This window comes from Eretmochelys imbricata, chromosome 4 (genome assembly GCF_965152235.1).
Source record: "Eretmochelys imbricata isolate rEreImb1 chromosome 4, rEreImb1.hap1, whole genome shotgun sequence".
NCBI classification, from domain to species: Eukaryota; Metazoa; Chordata; order Testudines; family Cheloniidae; genus Eretmochelys; species Eretmochelys imbricata.
The window spans coordinates 125,463,489-125,479,687 of NC_135575.1; the positions used below are offsets into that span (position 1 = coordinate 125,463,489).

At 42.8% G+C, this 16,199-nt stretch overlaps 1 protein-coding gene across 2 annotated transcripts in view; it reads left to right on the forward strand.

The window, feature by feature from the left end:
• SLC75A1 (solute carrier family 75 member 1) overlaps positions 1–15,969 on the forward strand; it is a 33,219-nt gene extending 17,250 nt beyond the window's left edge. For both annotated transcript variants that reach the window (XM_077814669.1, XM_077814670.1), the window contains 7 exons: positions 1,288–1,396; positions 3,071–3,182; positions 4,890–4,998; positions 8,463–8,553; positions 10,217–10,264; positions 12,206–12,295; positions 14,569–15,969. In XM_077814669.1, coding sequence (XP_077670795.1) covers positions 1,288–1,396; positions 3,071–3,182; positions 4,890–4,998; positions 8,463–8,553; positions 10,217–10,264; positions 12,206–12,295; positions 14,569–14,675 — 666 coding nt within the window. In that variant the 3' untranslated portion in view covers positions 14,676–15,969. The remainder of the gene's footprint in view (positions 1–1,287; positions 1,397–3,070; positions 3,183–4,889; positions 4,999–8,462; positions 8,554–10,216; positions 10,265–12,205; positions 12,296–14,568) is intronic.
• The last annotated feature ends 230 nt before the right edge of the window (positions 15,970–16,199 follow it).

Here is a 16,199-nt window from a genome sequence, read left to right on the forward strand (position 1 = left end):
AAAATTCAAACTATTCCTTTTGCATGTTTATGGCGGTCTGTTAGGGCTATGGACTCTCTTTGTAGACAGAGATGGTGTGAGAGTTCATTAGCTAAGGTCTGGACAGTGCTTTGAAGATATAAAGTGCATCCGTATTATTATGTAGGGATCTTCAATCCATCTTGTGACTCCCCCATGCCTGCCTCATGAAATTATGATTCAGACCTGCCTTAAAGAAACCACTCCATTTAGCAATGGTGATTTCATATATTTAATAGTTTTCTCTAATTCGCCCCACCTTGATTTTTAAATCCAAATGCTTTGATGGTGAGATAGTAATTGACTCCACAGAGCAATCTATTGTGGGATCACAGAAGGCTCTGGCTAAGGTGAGGCATAAGCAGCAAGGGTAGATGAAGTCTTAAAAAGCAGAGATTCCCCTGAGTGAAAAATTAGCAGATAAAAAATACAGACCACATTAGCACAATGTTTCTAGAAAGGATTTTTTTTTTCTCATGGTTTCCCAGTAGGTGTCAGTGGCTGGTTAAAAGGGTTGCAAATGCAAACAACAAAGAAGTTGCTTATATGCTACACATTGGGTCATTGGGTGTGATACAGATCGTATAGCTGATTGCACATGTTGCATGTATTTCAATAGCCCTAGGGAACCTGATCTTTGGGGCTTCTATGTGCTAGTGTAATACAAACAAATAATAATGTATGCCTTATAAATATGCAAGGCCTGTGGAGCCCATCTGGACAACAGGGAAGTGAAGATTGGTGAATGGAATAGAGGCAAACTTGTCCTGTCCATTCTTAATAACAAAACTAAGAGAGGTAAAGTAAAAGCGGAGAAATGCTGTTATCTGCTGGTTATTTTTATTTGGTCCCTGACATATCCTGGCTTCAGGGTGATATGGGTATAAGCTAACCAACAGCCAAAATCAGTCTGTAGGTGCTTGGGGTAAAATTGTGCACACAAACCCGTTGTTTATATGTGTGTATCTGGTAGACATGCCATTAGCTGATTGCAGAGTTTGTGTATGCACCTGTGTATGGAGAACATTTGCTCATGTGGCCTGTGTCAAGTCTGGTTAGAGGTAAAAACCTTGCATTCTGCTTTCTGTGAAAGGTTTTGGTATTTTTTGTTTTTGTTAGAAATGTTCCACCTTTTGGCTACCAAGGGCCAGTTTTGAAGCACATTTATATCCATTCAAAACATTAGGATTGTTGGCAGTGGGTTGTGCAAACCTAATTCATCCTGCTCTAGTTCATACAAGCTAGCCACAGTTGCCTCTCTCTTCTTAGGTATCCTCCATGATGTGTGGATTTCAGGCAGGGATTGACTTGCTTAGTCCGCTGGCTTTGTTTCAGTTCTCTGCAGTCACCAGAGGAAAGGACTCACCTTCGAGGGAGAGTAAGTGCTGCTTGTTTTTTCACGTTATGCCATATGTGTTCCCTTGATGTGGCGGTGATTTCTAAATACACTTTTTCTCCCTTTATCTTGACCATTTCAGAAGCAACCCCACCCCTCCCCTTGATCTTTCAGACCTATGTTAACTATTTACAAAATGGGAGTTGCAAGCTGCATTGGGTGTTGACCAGGGCTTTGTTATCTCCAAGGGATGGCTTTGAGGTTTATGTCAGGGGTCTAGAGCCACTCTCCTTTCCATCATTCCTTCTCCGTTCTGCGTGGGCATTAGCTGTAGGTACGTCACAGCAAATTAAATGACCTAAAGAGACAGATCAAGCCATGAGTTAGGTAACCTTGTTTCCACAGTGCCAGGCTGGAAACCAGGAATGCCAGATCCTGAGGCATAGGTGCAGACTCTGTTGGCCTTGGAGTACCCATGGGAAAAAATAGTGGGTGCTAAGCACCCACCAGCCACTGCTGTTTGGCCACACTACCAAACAGCTGTTTGGCAGCTCAGGGAGGAGTTTGGGAGACAGTGGTGGGCGGGGGCCTCAGGGAGGAGGTAGAGCAGGCGTGGGGCAGGGAGGGGGCGTGGCAGGGGCAGGAAGAGGCGGGTGAGGGCGGGGGCTCAGGGGGAAGGGCAGAGTGGGGATGGAGCACCCCTAGGAAAAAACTAGAAGTCAGCGCTTATGTCCAAGGCATTTTTCCTCTAATTGGAGAATTTGGAATTTTGATTTCAAACTTCCCCTCTCAAAGTTTGGGGATTTTCAGACACAGGGGTTTGGCTGAGACTTTCTCTGAGTAAAGGTATTTGGAATTTGCCAGTCATACCAGTGAGTTAATCTGTCCTTCCAGCTACTGTAATGGTGGAAAGGAATAGTGTTAGACACATGAAACATCTTATTCTGAACTGTGTAGCATAAAACCATATAAAACCATCTCCATCTACTTCTGTAAAACATAGGACTCCATTTTCAAGGCCAGTTACAAACCACCTACATTCTATAATTGACCACTTCTACTAATGCCTAAGAGATAGACCAACAACATTTGCATCCATATTCGTCCTATAAAACAGAGGTATTAAATGAAAGAAAACATTGAGGGCTAAATGTTGGGGGGTAGTGGAGGGAAAGTCTTTACCCATTGGCTTCCTTCCAGTAGGAAGAGAACCTTAATGATATGACTGAGTGTTCACTTCCTTGGAAGTTATTGCTTTTATTTTTCACTTTAATTCCTAAGGGCTGGTCTACACTACCACTTAAATTGATGTAATGTATACGTTGCTCAGGGGTGTGAAAACAACACCCCCCGAGCAATGTAAGTTACATTGACTTAAAGCGGTGTCCACACAGTGCAATGTCAGAGGGAGATGCTCTCCTGCCGACATAGCTTCCGCCTCATGCAGAAGTGGAGTAATTATGCTGACGGGAGAGCGCCCTCCTATTAGCATAGTGCGTCTTCACCAGACATGCTACAACAGTGCAGTCTGCACCAATGTAGCACAGTAGTGTAGACTTACCTTTATGCTCTAGTCACAGAAGTATACAGAAGCATCGGAAATAAGTTCTGGACCCTTTTTATTTAAGTGGTACTAAATGTTGCTTTTGTTATCTTTTTTTAAAATGGTACTTATGGTGTAGTGTCTCCTTCTCTCTCTTTTTTTTTTTTATTTAGACCTTCAGAATCTCAAGGTCCTGGGCCTAGTTTATTTCCTCTATCTCTTCCTGTTTTCTGGTCTTGAATACACATTGAGTTTTCTCACCCATCAGCGATTCCAGTTCAGCAGGTAAAGTGTGCTTAGAAGAGATGTACTGTGTACTCTCTAGTGTTTCTTTGCTCATTGTTTTCCCAAGAGACCCTCTCAAGGCTTCTCCTAATTTTCAAGGGTGCCTTTTAATGACAAATGTTAACGTGCTACAAAACTGCATTCTGTTACAAATTGATTTCTAATGCTCCAAGTTTTCTCTTTATAAGCCAGGAAAAATAGTTGACTACAGACACATCTATCAGGAAAGCAAATACTCTGATGGAATCAAAACAAATGGAAAATGTACTGTGAATTTGTGCTTAACTGGCCTGGCTGTATTGATTCATGTAAAGCTACCCAAAGAGCTTTTCTGTGTCAGCATGTATCTTAAGGCTTAAATAAAGCAGAATGGATATAGGGTTTAGCTATGTGATTATATTTGCTCAGCAGAGTTCTGTATTATATACAGTGTGCAAACCCTTATGTAATGCAACTTCTGGTTTGCTGAATTCCTCTAATCAAACCCTGTCATACTCTTTCATATTGTTATTCTCTTCTTGAAAGCAGTTTAATTGCTGGCTTGTAGAGAGAGTCCCAACTTGGGACCAGATCTAGCAGCATTTACTTCTGTGAGTAGTCCTTATCTCTGGTTGGTTTTGTTTCTGGATATTCTTTCTATTTCTGTCTTTCCCTCATCATAATATGATTTACAAAGATCTTTGTGACATGTTTCAGAGTAGCAGCCATGTTAGTCTGTATCCGCAAAAAGAAAAGGAGTACTTGTGGCACCTTAGAGACTAACAAATTTATTTGAGCATAAGCTTTTGTGAGCTACAGCTCACTTCATCGGACGCTGTAGCTCATGAAAGCTTATGCTCAAATAAATTTGTTAGTCTCTAAAGATCTTTGTACATCACTGGAAGCCTTTTCCTTTGTGATAATCCTGCTTCTTCTGCGCAATTCATTCAGTAATATAATAACTATCTGCTGTTTGGGTATGTCCCTCTTATGACCATGATTATGACTGTGTTATGACGTCCTTGAATGAACTGGCCAGGAGGACAAGCTAGTTATGTAGGTAAGAGTTGATACAATTCAAATACTTTGGTAGCCAATAGTGATGAGAGAAGACCAGTCCAGGAATTATGTTTTGCCCAAATTTATATCTTTTTAATTTAAAATTTGTAAGTGGTTTATTAAAGATGCTGTATTTTCTACAGAGGAGGAATAGCATGGGCAACTGCAGTACATTCCCCATCAATGTACCTTTACCCTCATCTCAAGGGGCCACTGCCAGGGTTAATTGTTCAGTTTCCTTCCCCTCTCTGCTGAGACTGCTGATGGGGGTGTTGGTTTCTAGGATGTGGAACACCTTGTACACTGGAAACCAACAACTCATTTCACATAGGTCACCAGAAAGCCATCAGACAGTAAGCTATTTTGGTCAGTAATGTCCTTGAATGCCTACCCTTGGGCTGCCCTAGGAATGCCTTAGATAGCAGCAGGCTAAAGTGAAGAGCTCTATATTTCTGAGCAACCCAATCTACCTTTATTTTTTTTATTTTGACTGGTGGTGGTGGTGCCTAATTCTGTCTGACTGTTAAGACCCCTTTATTGCCATGTGGGCACCTAAAATATCCATCTCTTTAATTTAGGAAATAGTAATCTAGATCCAAGGAGAAGACCTTGTGTGTGAGTGTTAGCCATGTCTAATTTGTGCTTTCCCCTCTCTCCAATCCCTTCTAGTATGCAGCAGGGCAAGATGTTTTTCTTTATTGGGATGACAATGGCTGTGATCCAGGGAGGCTACACTCGCCGAATCAGACCAGGATGTGAAATCAAAGCCGTAAAAAGGGTATATTTCTCTTTCAAACATATATTATTTGTATTTATTCCATTTCCTCTTGACTCTGACATGCTACTTTTTAATTAATAAAGCAACCAGAGGGCATTTTATGGATGTAACTGTACTGGAGATTAAAATCAGAGGGATGGAGTAAGCTTTGTTTTGATTTTATCAGAACATCTAAGTGACTTCTCTAGGCCATTTCCTCATGCTTCTAATTGAATGGGCATATTTTATCTATTAACACCGTAGTGACATTTTTCAAGCAGACAAAACATTAAAACATATGAACCATCTCCCACAATACTGTAGCTTCTTTCCCTCTAATATATTATTTAAAATTTCTGTAATCTAAGTTCTTCATAGCTGCTGACACTTCTGAGAGTTAGCCCAGTTCACACACAGGCTGAAGTCTACGTGATGTGAGGAGTATATTTTCCAGTGATTTCTGGTATGGTTTAGTGGTGCGAACACAGGACTAAGAGGCAAGAACTCCTGTAATCCCATCTCTGACTGCCTTTCTGGCACTGGGTAAATCATTTTAAGGGATGCTATCAATTTTGAAATCTAGTCAGTATTAAAAAGAGTAAGTATGTTTGTACAGCACCTAGTGCAATAAAAATACAATTAATTAGTTTCAGATACTACACCTGCTCCTGTGTCCCCTTGCCAATATTGGTGGGTTTTATAATCATATAAGTTTTTTTCCAAAGGCGCTTTCCTTTCTATGAAAATAAGCGCAAATGGGGAAACAGTGAAACTTACTGTACAGCAAGTGCTGTCAAATGCATAAGTTAAACAATGTGGGAAAAATAGAGAATCTTTTTCTCTAATCTCCTCCAATTATAGTGCTCTTCAGTGTTCAGACAAAGGCGTGTTATTTTTTTAAAGTTGATAGCGTCCCATACATCTCTTTACCTTTCTTTACCCGTCTATAGAATGGGGATGATAATAGCTGCAATTCCATGCGTGTGATGGGAGAATGTTGCCTAATGCTTGTGAAGATTTGGACCAGGAAAATTGCTGCCTCGTACATTGTAATGTGCAAAACTAGACCAAACAGCTTTTCAGTGTTTCTAGAATCCTTGCTTTTCCCTGGTGATAGTCTCTTCTGTTTTGCATTATTTCTTTGCATGGTTGCTCAGTGACATATTGTATACTTGGACTATTAAGCCACTGTCATAGAATCATAGAATATCAGGGTTGGAAGGGACCTCAGGAGGTCATCTAGTCCAACCCCCTGCTCAAAAGCAGGACCCATCCCCAATTAAATCATCCCAGCCAGGGCTTTGTCAAGCCTGACCTTAAAAACTTCTAAGGAAGGAGATTCCACCACCTCCCTAGGCAACGCATTCCAGTGTTTCACCACCCTCCTAGTGAAAAAGCTTTTCCTAATATCCAACCTAAACCTCCCCCACTGCAATTTGAGACCATTACTCCTTGTCCTGTCCTCTTCCACCACTGAGAATAGTCCAGAACTATCCTCTCTGGAACCACCTCTCAGGTAGTTGAAAGCAGCTATCAAATCCCCCCTCATTCTTCTCTTCCGCAGACTAAAAAATCCCAGTTCCCTCAGCCTCTCCTCATAAGTCATGTGTTCCAGACCCCTAATCATTTTTGTTGCCCTTCGCTGGACTCTTTCCAATTTATCCACATCCTTCTTGTAGTGTGGGGCCCAAAACTGGACACAGTACTCCAGATGAGGCCTCACCAATGTCGAATAGAGGGGGACGATTACGTCCCTCGATCTGCTCGCTATGCCCCTACTTATACATCCCAAAATGCCATTGGCCTTCTTGGCAACAAGGGCACACTGCTGACTCATATCCAGCTTCTCGTCCACTGTCACCCCTAGGTCCTTTTCCGCAGAACTGCTGCCTAGCCATTCGGTCCCTAGTCTGTAGCTGTGCATTGGGTTCTTCCGTCCTAAGTGCAGGACCCTGCACTTATCCTTATTGAACCTCATCAGATTTCTTTTGGCCCAATCCTCCAATTTGTCTAGGTCCCTCTGTATCCTATCCCTGCCCTCCAGCGTATCTACCACTCCTCCCAGTTTAGTATCATCCGCAAATTTGCTGAGAGTGCAATCCACACCATCCTCCAGATCATTTATGAAGATATTGAACAAAACCGGCCCCAGGACCGACCCCTGGGGCACTCCACTTGACACCGGCTGCCAACTAGACATGGAGCCATTGATCACTACCTGTTGAGCCCGACAATTTATTGTATGTAATTTCCAGTCCAGCATAGTATAGAATCATGACAGAGCAGAAGGATTAACAAGCTCCACTTCACACTAGTTAAGTTTAACTCAGCTTTTCTTAAATGCTATTTCTGCTGGTGAAACCAACTCCATCATGTTTCCTGGCAAGAGAATGTGAATGGTTCCTCTGCTGTACCAAAGACAGCAGTGCAAGGAGTTTTAGAAGTCTTTGCATGGTAGTGCTCTGTATTTGCACTGCTCTATCCTTTATACTGACCACCTTCTCCTCCCATTCCTTCCCTGTCTCACCTACTGTGAGTGACTTCAGCTCATTGCAGTACATCTGCTGTCACACACCCCATTAATCTTTATGTCCCTTCATCCTCAACCACAGGTGCATGTATAGTGTGCAGTCAGTGCACTCTATTTAGTTAGCGTGGACCACTCAGGTACAGTAAACACTCCTGCCTTCACTACACAGAGTACTGACTGGCCCTGCATGTACCATGTTTACTCAATATACTACTTTGCTGGCTCTGGTGGGAGTGTTTCCTTCCGTCATGGTTAACTCTAGTAGCTCAGACGTGAATCTGGGTCAGTATTGTGGGTGTGGTTCCTCTTTAGTAGAGTGAAAGCAGCAATTCAGCTATCCTTGAATTGTAAAAATGTGAGAGTTGGGGAAAAATTAAAGTCCTCCTTTGTGAATCACATGGTGGAGCCCGGCTCTGATAATGTGCTTTCAAATAGGAAGGGAGAGAGGACAATATGGGAACAAAGATCTACTGCACAACAGGAAGAGGAGAATCATGTCCTGTTTCTTTTTACCTTGGGGTGGATGGTGTTCTTTGAACTCTAAGGATCTTCTTCCCCTGCACCATGGTGACTAACCCTCCAGTTGATGAGGGGTGGATGCAGCATCTCCTAGCATCCATCAGCACTACCAGGAGAAGGGGGACAAATGCTCCTATTGCTCTATTCTACACACGCTTCTTTCCCAGTTCTGCCAATCTTGCCTGGGCATTCTCTACCTCTGCATCCTCAGTGACACAATCTCCACTTCCCCAACACCGAAAAGGAAATAAATCTCCCATGAGTAAAAACAACAGACCAACCTAGAAAGGGAAACGTGGTAACGTGGGAACTGTCTCCTTAACTTAAATATTGCCCCTCTCAGCAGCAGCGCAGTGCCAAGAAACCTAGGATTAGGCTTTTGATGAATATGGCTGTAGATATAATAGAGACACACTCATTTTGCATTTTTTTTTAGGCTATAATGCTGCTGATTCCTGCTTTCATGTTAATTGGATGGGCTGGTAACGCGATGGTGCTGAGCGCTGGACTGTTGCTCTATTCTTTTGGTGAGCTATTCAGATAGTTCCCAATAGATACTGAAGTCTAAGTATGGCAAATCAACTTCATAGATTTCCTCACCCTGTTTAATAAAGATGTACTTCAGGCTTCATGGAATAGGTAATAAAAGTTGACTTTCTTGCTTATAAAACCTGGAAGGAATCGCAGCTCTGGGTTATTCTGATGCTAATTGTACCCCTAGAAGTTGTCATGGTGCCGTCTGTAAATGTCACCAGCACTCATCTTGTCTCAGCTGACTGGGGAGCATTTCAGATTCTTTTTCTCTCCCAGACCTAGAGACAACTTGTACATTAAATAAAAATACCCCAGCTTAGTAAAAGGCAGGCAGTTTTGCTGTTCAGAACTGCAACAGCTGCATTATTTATTACACCTTGGAGGCTGGGCTGAGGAGAGCTGCATAACTGTCTGTCGGAGCAGGAATGAGAAGCGCTGTATATAAACACTCTGATTTATGCTACAACACAGTCAAGGGAGGACTTAGAAGAGCAGAAAATTATACTGTTGACTGCCTTGCTAACCACAGGTGGGGAAGGTTGGGACAACACAATCTGTCATTTATGAAGAAAAGTGCAGAAGTGTGTGTGCATGGACATGTATATGTTTAAAAGGAAGTAATTTTTGCAGATTCAGGCCTCCATTCAGGAAAGCAATTAAGCATGAGCTTAGGTCTGTCCCTATTTGGAAAAGCACGTAAGCACGTGCTTGACTTCAGTGGGACTTAAGCACCTTAAATCTTTTCTTCGACAGGCACCATAAGATGTTCCCAAAAGAGTTAACATTATTACAACAACAGGATATTCTCTTTTGAATGGAAGGGATACATTTTATAATGGGTACAAAATTTTAAATCCCTGAATTAAAAACAAAAGGTTTCCTATTTTAGGAAGAGTCTGTTTGCCAGCTTGCTTGTCTAGAGATAAGTGTATATGAAAAATTAACAAATCATTCAGATTCACTGGAGGATGCCTAGCTTCTGCCATCTGATTGTCCTTTCCTTGCTGGGAAGTATTTTGTATGCTACAGCTCTTCCTTGTTGGGAGAAAAACAGTCTGTTTCAGTAAGAGGGCAGTTCTCATTGTTAGATCTTGGCTGTTGTGTGTAGTTTGGGCTCTGTGGGCTAGCATATTTTCTCACTAGACTTGGCATCTGCATACTGCATTGTAGAACAATATGGTTGCTTTTATCAACTTTATACACAAGTACTATACACTTATATGTCTCAGAGGACTCTTCATGATTCCACACATGGCAATCTCACTGTGCATGTGATGTATGAAAGATTCCCTCTCCCACTACACCTGACAAGATGATAGATATCTGGAAAACTGCTAGTTAGCTGAATAGAATGTAACTGTGACCTTTATGCCCCTTCCCTCTAGGGCTCTCAGGAAGAAAGACTGTAATATAAAACAGCTGCTGAGTGCTCATAGCCTTTACGGCTTCAAGAGTTGTTTGTGTAGGTTGGCTTTGTGGGGGTGTTTTTATTATTAAATTGAATGAAAACTTATGATTCATTGTTGGTATAATGCTCTAGGGCTCCACATTTTTCTGTGCAGTAGTAACCAGTGTGGCTGCATTTCTAGCTATCCTTGCTGCTTTGAGCTCTCTGCTGTTTAGTGCTATTCTAACCAACTCTTCCATCTTTTCCAGCTGCTGCCATTGTTGTTCCTTGTTTGTCAGCAGTGGTGTCAGGCTATGGTAAGTGGCTCTTCACTTGTTTGAGGGGTAGCACTTGTCTATACAAAGCTATCTTTAACTGAAACGGTGCAAATACAAAATTCAGTTCCACTTAACAGCCATTTGCTGCTGCAGAAATATGCATTTGGTGCTGGAACCTGGACTTTCAGAACTGACATGGGGTTACACGAGTTAGATTTATAATGTACCAAAAGCCTGTCCTCAGCTCTAAGTGCATTTGACAAAAGCTAAATACTATCAATTAAAAGTAAAGGCATTAGCTAATGCATCCCCACAAGCCATGCTGTTCTCATCTACTCGAAGTGACAAAGGCATGAATAGCAGTAGCAAGGTTACAAACTCCTGGTGGTGGTGGTGGTGGTGGGGGGGGGCTTTCTAGACACTGATGCTCTGTGACAATTTAACTGCAGCTGGGGACCCAACAATCCGGGTACCCTCAAATGCAGTATCTTGTAACAGGTGGGACAATCAAGTAAGGAGGACGCCATATCTTCTGGTTGCTTCCTTCAACCTGCCAGCATTGCCTTGGTCTTATCAGGCTTGAACATCAGCTAGCTAGCTCTCATCCATGCCCTGTTCCCTCTCAGACCCTGGTGCAGGTGTTTGACAGCACTGGTTCGGTCAGGTGAGATAGAGATACAAACCTAGCTATCAAATGGCATGCTGAATGTGCCTCTGCCCGTACCACCCTGCAGGCCTCATGGACTCATTGCATAAAGAGGATACTAGATGGAACAGTATGGAACACCACCCTCAAGCAGGAAGAGAAAATGCCCAACACTGGGAACTCTGGAAACAGTGAGCAAGGAAGGAACAAAGTCACCTGAGAGCAAGTCTGCCCACTTCTACTGTAGGCAAATCGCAAACACTTTGTGAGCAGCGATGTCAGATCTAACACTCCTGGCATCTTCATCCATTGCAAGGAAATCACCTACCAACATCACTATTGCTGTATCTTCTGCGTACTCAGGCTTGTACCCAAATTGATAGGGTTAAAGATATCTGAGGCATCTAGGTTCCTGCAGAGTTCACTCACCACCACCTTCTCTCTAATCCTAACCCAAAATAGAAGATCAGGAAGAGGACAATTGATTGTTGGTTTCTTGAACTAAGGCTGCACAAAAGCCTCCTTAAGGAGAGCAGGCTGCTGATCTCTCTAAAGAGAAGCACTGACCATCTCTGCCAGCAGTGGAACGAGTTCTTTCACGCTGGTTTGATCAGCAAGGAAAAACATGGGTTCAAAGCACTGGTTGTTTGTTTCATAATACTCTTGCACAAAATACACAAAGAAACCATAGCTGCCGTATCACGCACTGAAGACTGACCCCTTCGTTCCATTACAGCCTCCAGTATTAGTAATGGTTGCTTAGGGATAATAATAAGACAGAAAATGCTGTTTCTTATTATATTGACTTGGTGCAGTTTATACTCTTATCTGTGTATCTACATATTGACATGTGCATGTATCATTAACCTTTCTTTTTAAAACCTCGTCTTTTATATTTACTGATCCCGATAATTTCTCTACCTAAATCTGTTAAAAACAAAAAAGATGTAAAAATTCATTCTCTAAGAAGGAGAACATGAAGCTGTTGAGAACAGTGAAGAGCAGTATTAGCTTCTGTGAGGTTCTCTGTGCAATGAAATGCTGTTTTGGCACTGAGCTGCAGTATGTGAAAGCTGAGGAACAAGCACTCACAGCAAGAGCGATTAATTATATTTTCCCAACGAAGAAGTCATGTTCAGCAACTACTGTCACCTCCTCAGTGGAGAGGAAAAACTACTAAGGAAGCAGAGTGCTCAGTGGATGGGGAGTGAGTGGGCTGTGAGTGGTATAAAACAGCAAATCTGACATGCACAAAAACCAGGATTCAAGTGCAGGGGGAAAAAAGGTCTTATTCAAAGAACTAACTAATTGGTGTGACACTTTTCCTTGCACAGGCTCAGCCAGCCAGAAGGGAACAGTAATGGGAATTCTGAGGAGCCTGGGGGCCCTAGCAAGAGCTCTGGGACCAATCTTGTCAGCAGCAGGTAAGCAGTGCATGCTCCTGCACCACCCTAAGCAATATAACATGTAATTCTCTGGCTCTTTCAGCCTGGCAACATTTAGAAAGTTCCAGGGAAGGGGCGATAGGGAGAAACAGGTGGGACATGACAATGGGAATGTCGAGATGACTGAGTAGTAAATTGCATGTCTGAACATCCCTAACTGTTGCAAGTTAAGGGCCAAGTTACCCCCACATGGGGGTCTCCCATTGACTTTAACAGGAATCGCTCACACATGGATCAAGCTACTCAAGATGGTCTTTTAACGGACTTTTAATGGCTCGGTCAGCTGTGCTGACCAGAGCTGTCAGGATCCATTTTCGACCAGGCATTCCGGTTGAAAAACCAGATGCCTGGCAACCCTAAGTTCAGCTGACTAAGGGTTGGGCTATGCAGTGCAGCCACTTGGGGTGGAACCTGGTGTCTGAAACCCAATGAGGGGAGAGGGTCGTAGGGGTTCCCATATTTAAGCTCCCAAAAAGAAACCCAGAGATACGGTAACCTTAGTCGCAGAGCCCTGGGTCCTGCCCAAGCAAGACTGTCAACACTGCTACTCCTAGCCCCACTGAGCAAGCAAGAGCCAGAGTCAGTTAAGCTGTGGTTTGGACTCGCTGCTGTGGGTTTTTTGCTTCCAGCTGCAGTGTCAATGTATAGGGAGGTCTAACAGGTCCAGAGTAGGAGGCAGAGGCGCCTTGAGTCTAAGCCTGGCTCCGACAGATTCCGCCCATCCAGTGTTTAAATGCACAGAAAAGTTTTTATGTAACCTATGTCCCCAATCAGCATCTCCTACTGGCTAGCTTAGGCAGCTCCCCACCTGACATGCTGGTGCTTGTGAATCATAGTCTGTAGTGCCTGTCTCTTCCCAGTTATTGTACAGGGAGCCTCAGGGCCTAGCTCAGCTTCGTGGAATGCCATGTTGTTCCTGTGATTTTCTACCAGCCTCAACATTAGGCTTTGTGACATTTAATACTGAGTCCTTCCATGAGTGCAGGGGCCTGGACTCAATGACCTCTTGAGGGCTAAAAGAATAAGATATGGAAAAGCAGTGAGGCCACAGATATTGCTTACTATAAGTAATTAGGCTGGTGCTTGACTAAGAACATCCTGTGTGGGGCACCTTAGTTGACAGGAGCACTTAGCAAATAGCAGACAAGCTAATTATTTGAATGGTATGGCTCCAAATTTCTTAAGTGTATCAATTGCGTACTTCCATTTGCTTCCACCGAGAAACAGTGTGTCTCATCTGTCAAAGCCCAAAGGGAAGGGCGGAGATGTGACTGGGGCAAGTATAGCTGTGCTTTGCTACTAATCATGCAGTTTTCATCCCCTTCTGCCATGTTCAGATTTTTTCCTTGGGAGGGACGGGGGCCGTGGGAGAGTAGGGAGAAGGAAATCAGTCAGTTCTGGCTAGATCCATATATACCATCTGATACCATGAAGGTAGAAGATTTAATACTTACTTGATCTCAGCTTAAAACATAGGTATTGTAAAGGCTTGAAGTGGTGGCAATTGAGGGTCAGTTGTTGTGGAGAGAAGGGGATAGCAGGAACAAGTGGTGGAGGATGGGATTCGGATGCAGGTACAAATACAGACTGTGTATAGTGAAGGGAAGAAACGAGTTTAGGAGCAGATGCTCGTTAGGAAGAAGCTGACAGCAGCAGCTTGCATGTATGGATCCTGCTTCTCTCACATGGGCCCCATTGCCTTCTTTCATAACTGATGTCTTTCTGCACCCCCTCACGCTCTTGCTGATGTGTTCCTTCTGGCTCTCAGCTGCTGGCTGTCTGCCAGCCTCAAGTTCCTGCTAAGTGCAGCAGGAGTGGAGGTAGCTCCGACTGTGGAATTAAATGGTTTGGAACTGAGTTAACTAATTGGCTTCCAGTGAAATCTAAACAAGACAAAGTAAGGGAGGGTGGGTTGGGTAACAGCAGAACAATTGTCTGTGGCTGTAGAAAGTGAAAAGAATCTACCTAATTTTAAAACTTTCCTTTTGAAAAATCATTGTTTGTCTAGATAGTGTAACGTAGTTACATAAGAACGGCCACACTGGGCTAGATCTACCATTGGTCTGACCCAATCATCTGACAGTATGTACAGAACAGGGCAGTTGAAGTGATCCATCCCTGTCTTATGACCTATAACATGCAACTACTCAAATTTGTACCAAGGCTGCACAGGAAGTCACTTTGAAAAAACCTTTTTAATGTGTACAATAAAGATAGCCCCCCAAAAACTAAATATCTTATTTCTTTTGCAGTTTATTGGCTGGCAGGAGCTGAGGTTTGCTTCACTGTTTGTGCAGTTTTGTTCCTGCTTCCCCTCATTCTTCTTGGTTACATGAAGCAGCAAACAAAGGAGGAATAACCAAAGAGTGGAGCAACATTATGGCTATTACAGAACTACTCATGTCTAAGGGACTTCTAAAATGGTGGAGAGTCAGCTGGCAAGAAGCAATTTAAAATGGAACAACACTGTGTTTTGATTTGCTGGAAGGCCAACTCAAATTCCATTATGCAATACTCACCAGCATATACACCATTGTCACAAAATTTTTTCTTACACACACCCCTTAATTCTCAAGGAGATGGAAACCCAGCTGAAGTTATTCTCTCCAGCACTGCCTGTGAGCCAGTTTGATGAGGTTTGAGATCAGAAATATCTGATGCAAGTGTGTGTCATTCAGTAAATTGTATTCCTGCTACATCAAATGGTGAGATCATACCAGCTATATGGGCAGAAAAAGGTTGAATTCAGCAAGCTGAGACTCACTCCACAACAGAATTTCGTGCTTTAATTAACTACAGTTCCCAATCAGATGCAGCATGTAAAACACCATCATTTCTCACAGACTCATGTGCACAGTATAATGTTTTTTTACATATCCTTGCTGTGCCCTTTTCATTTTAATCACTGGCTGCTCTGACAGAACATGGATTAGCAGAGTTTTCAGGCAGCTGCATAACGGGGAAATTGATCAAGACCCTAGCCACCTGAATTGGTTCATGGTGAGAAGATACAACCCCTCCCCCATTTTGTGAGGGTCATATTGAGATTATTTTGCCAAACCCTTTGCACAGCCCCCTTTAGTGGAATTTGTATCTAGTGCCTTAAACTATGGATGGTTTTTTTTGGGGGGGGAGGAGTTAGTATCCTGAGTTTCATAAGACCTGAGAGAGCCCGCTATCAATCTTGACTCTATTCCTATGGTTTTGCTTAGGGAGCATAAATGAACAGGTGGCCTGACTGTTATATACAATAGCATTGGAAAAGTGTGTTAGCTACATTTTATACGCCTAATATTTTGTGTAACAGGTATTTCAATACTGAGCATTTACCAAATATTTGTATTTTGCACTACAAACAGTTCATTGCAAACTGGGCTACTGCAGTTAGTGTGGTTAGTAAGATGCACCATAATAAGATGCATATTTTTAGATTGTCCTTTTGTTAGTCAATCATTGCCCTACATAAAGCTCTAGCTGACTGCACAGGAATGCGGGGGGGAGGGGTCTCCCTGTGTTCAACTTCATGTTGGCATGCAATATGCTAAGGCCATTAATAAAGGAGAAGTGAGACCTTTTTGTTTTGTCTTAACTCACAGTTCTTAGCCTGTTGCTTAGGTAACCCCAAAAGGTTTAATTAGGGCTTGTTTCCACTGCAAAATTATACTCATTGGTCACTATTGTAAAGAACCTGATTAACTGGCACAATGCTGACCATGATTTGCCCTTGTCTACATGGGCTTCCGTGTTATGGTCAGCCGCACGTTAGTTAACTTGATTGTTCAAACAAGGGAAAACTTTGCAGTGTAGAACAACCCCATCCATTTAGGAAAGTAACCAGAGGTTTAGAAAGTGTGTCTTTCTCGCTTCTCCATGTGCCATCTCA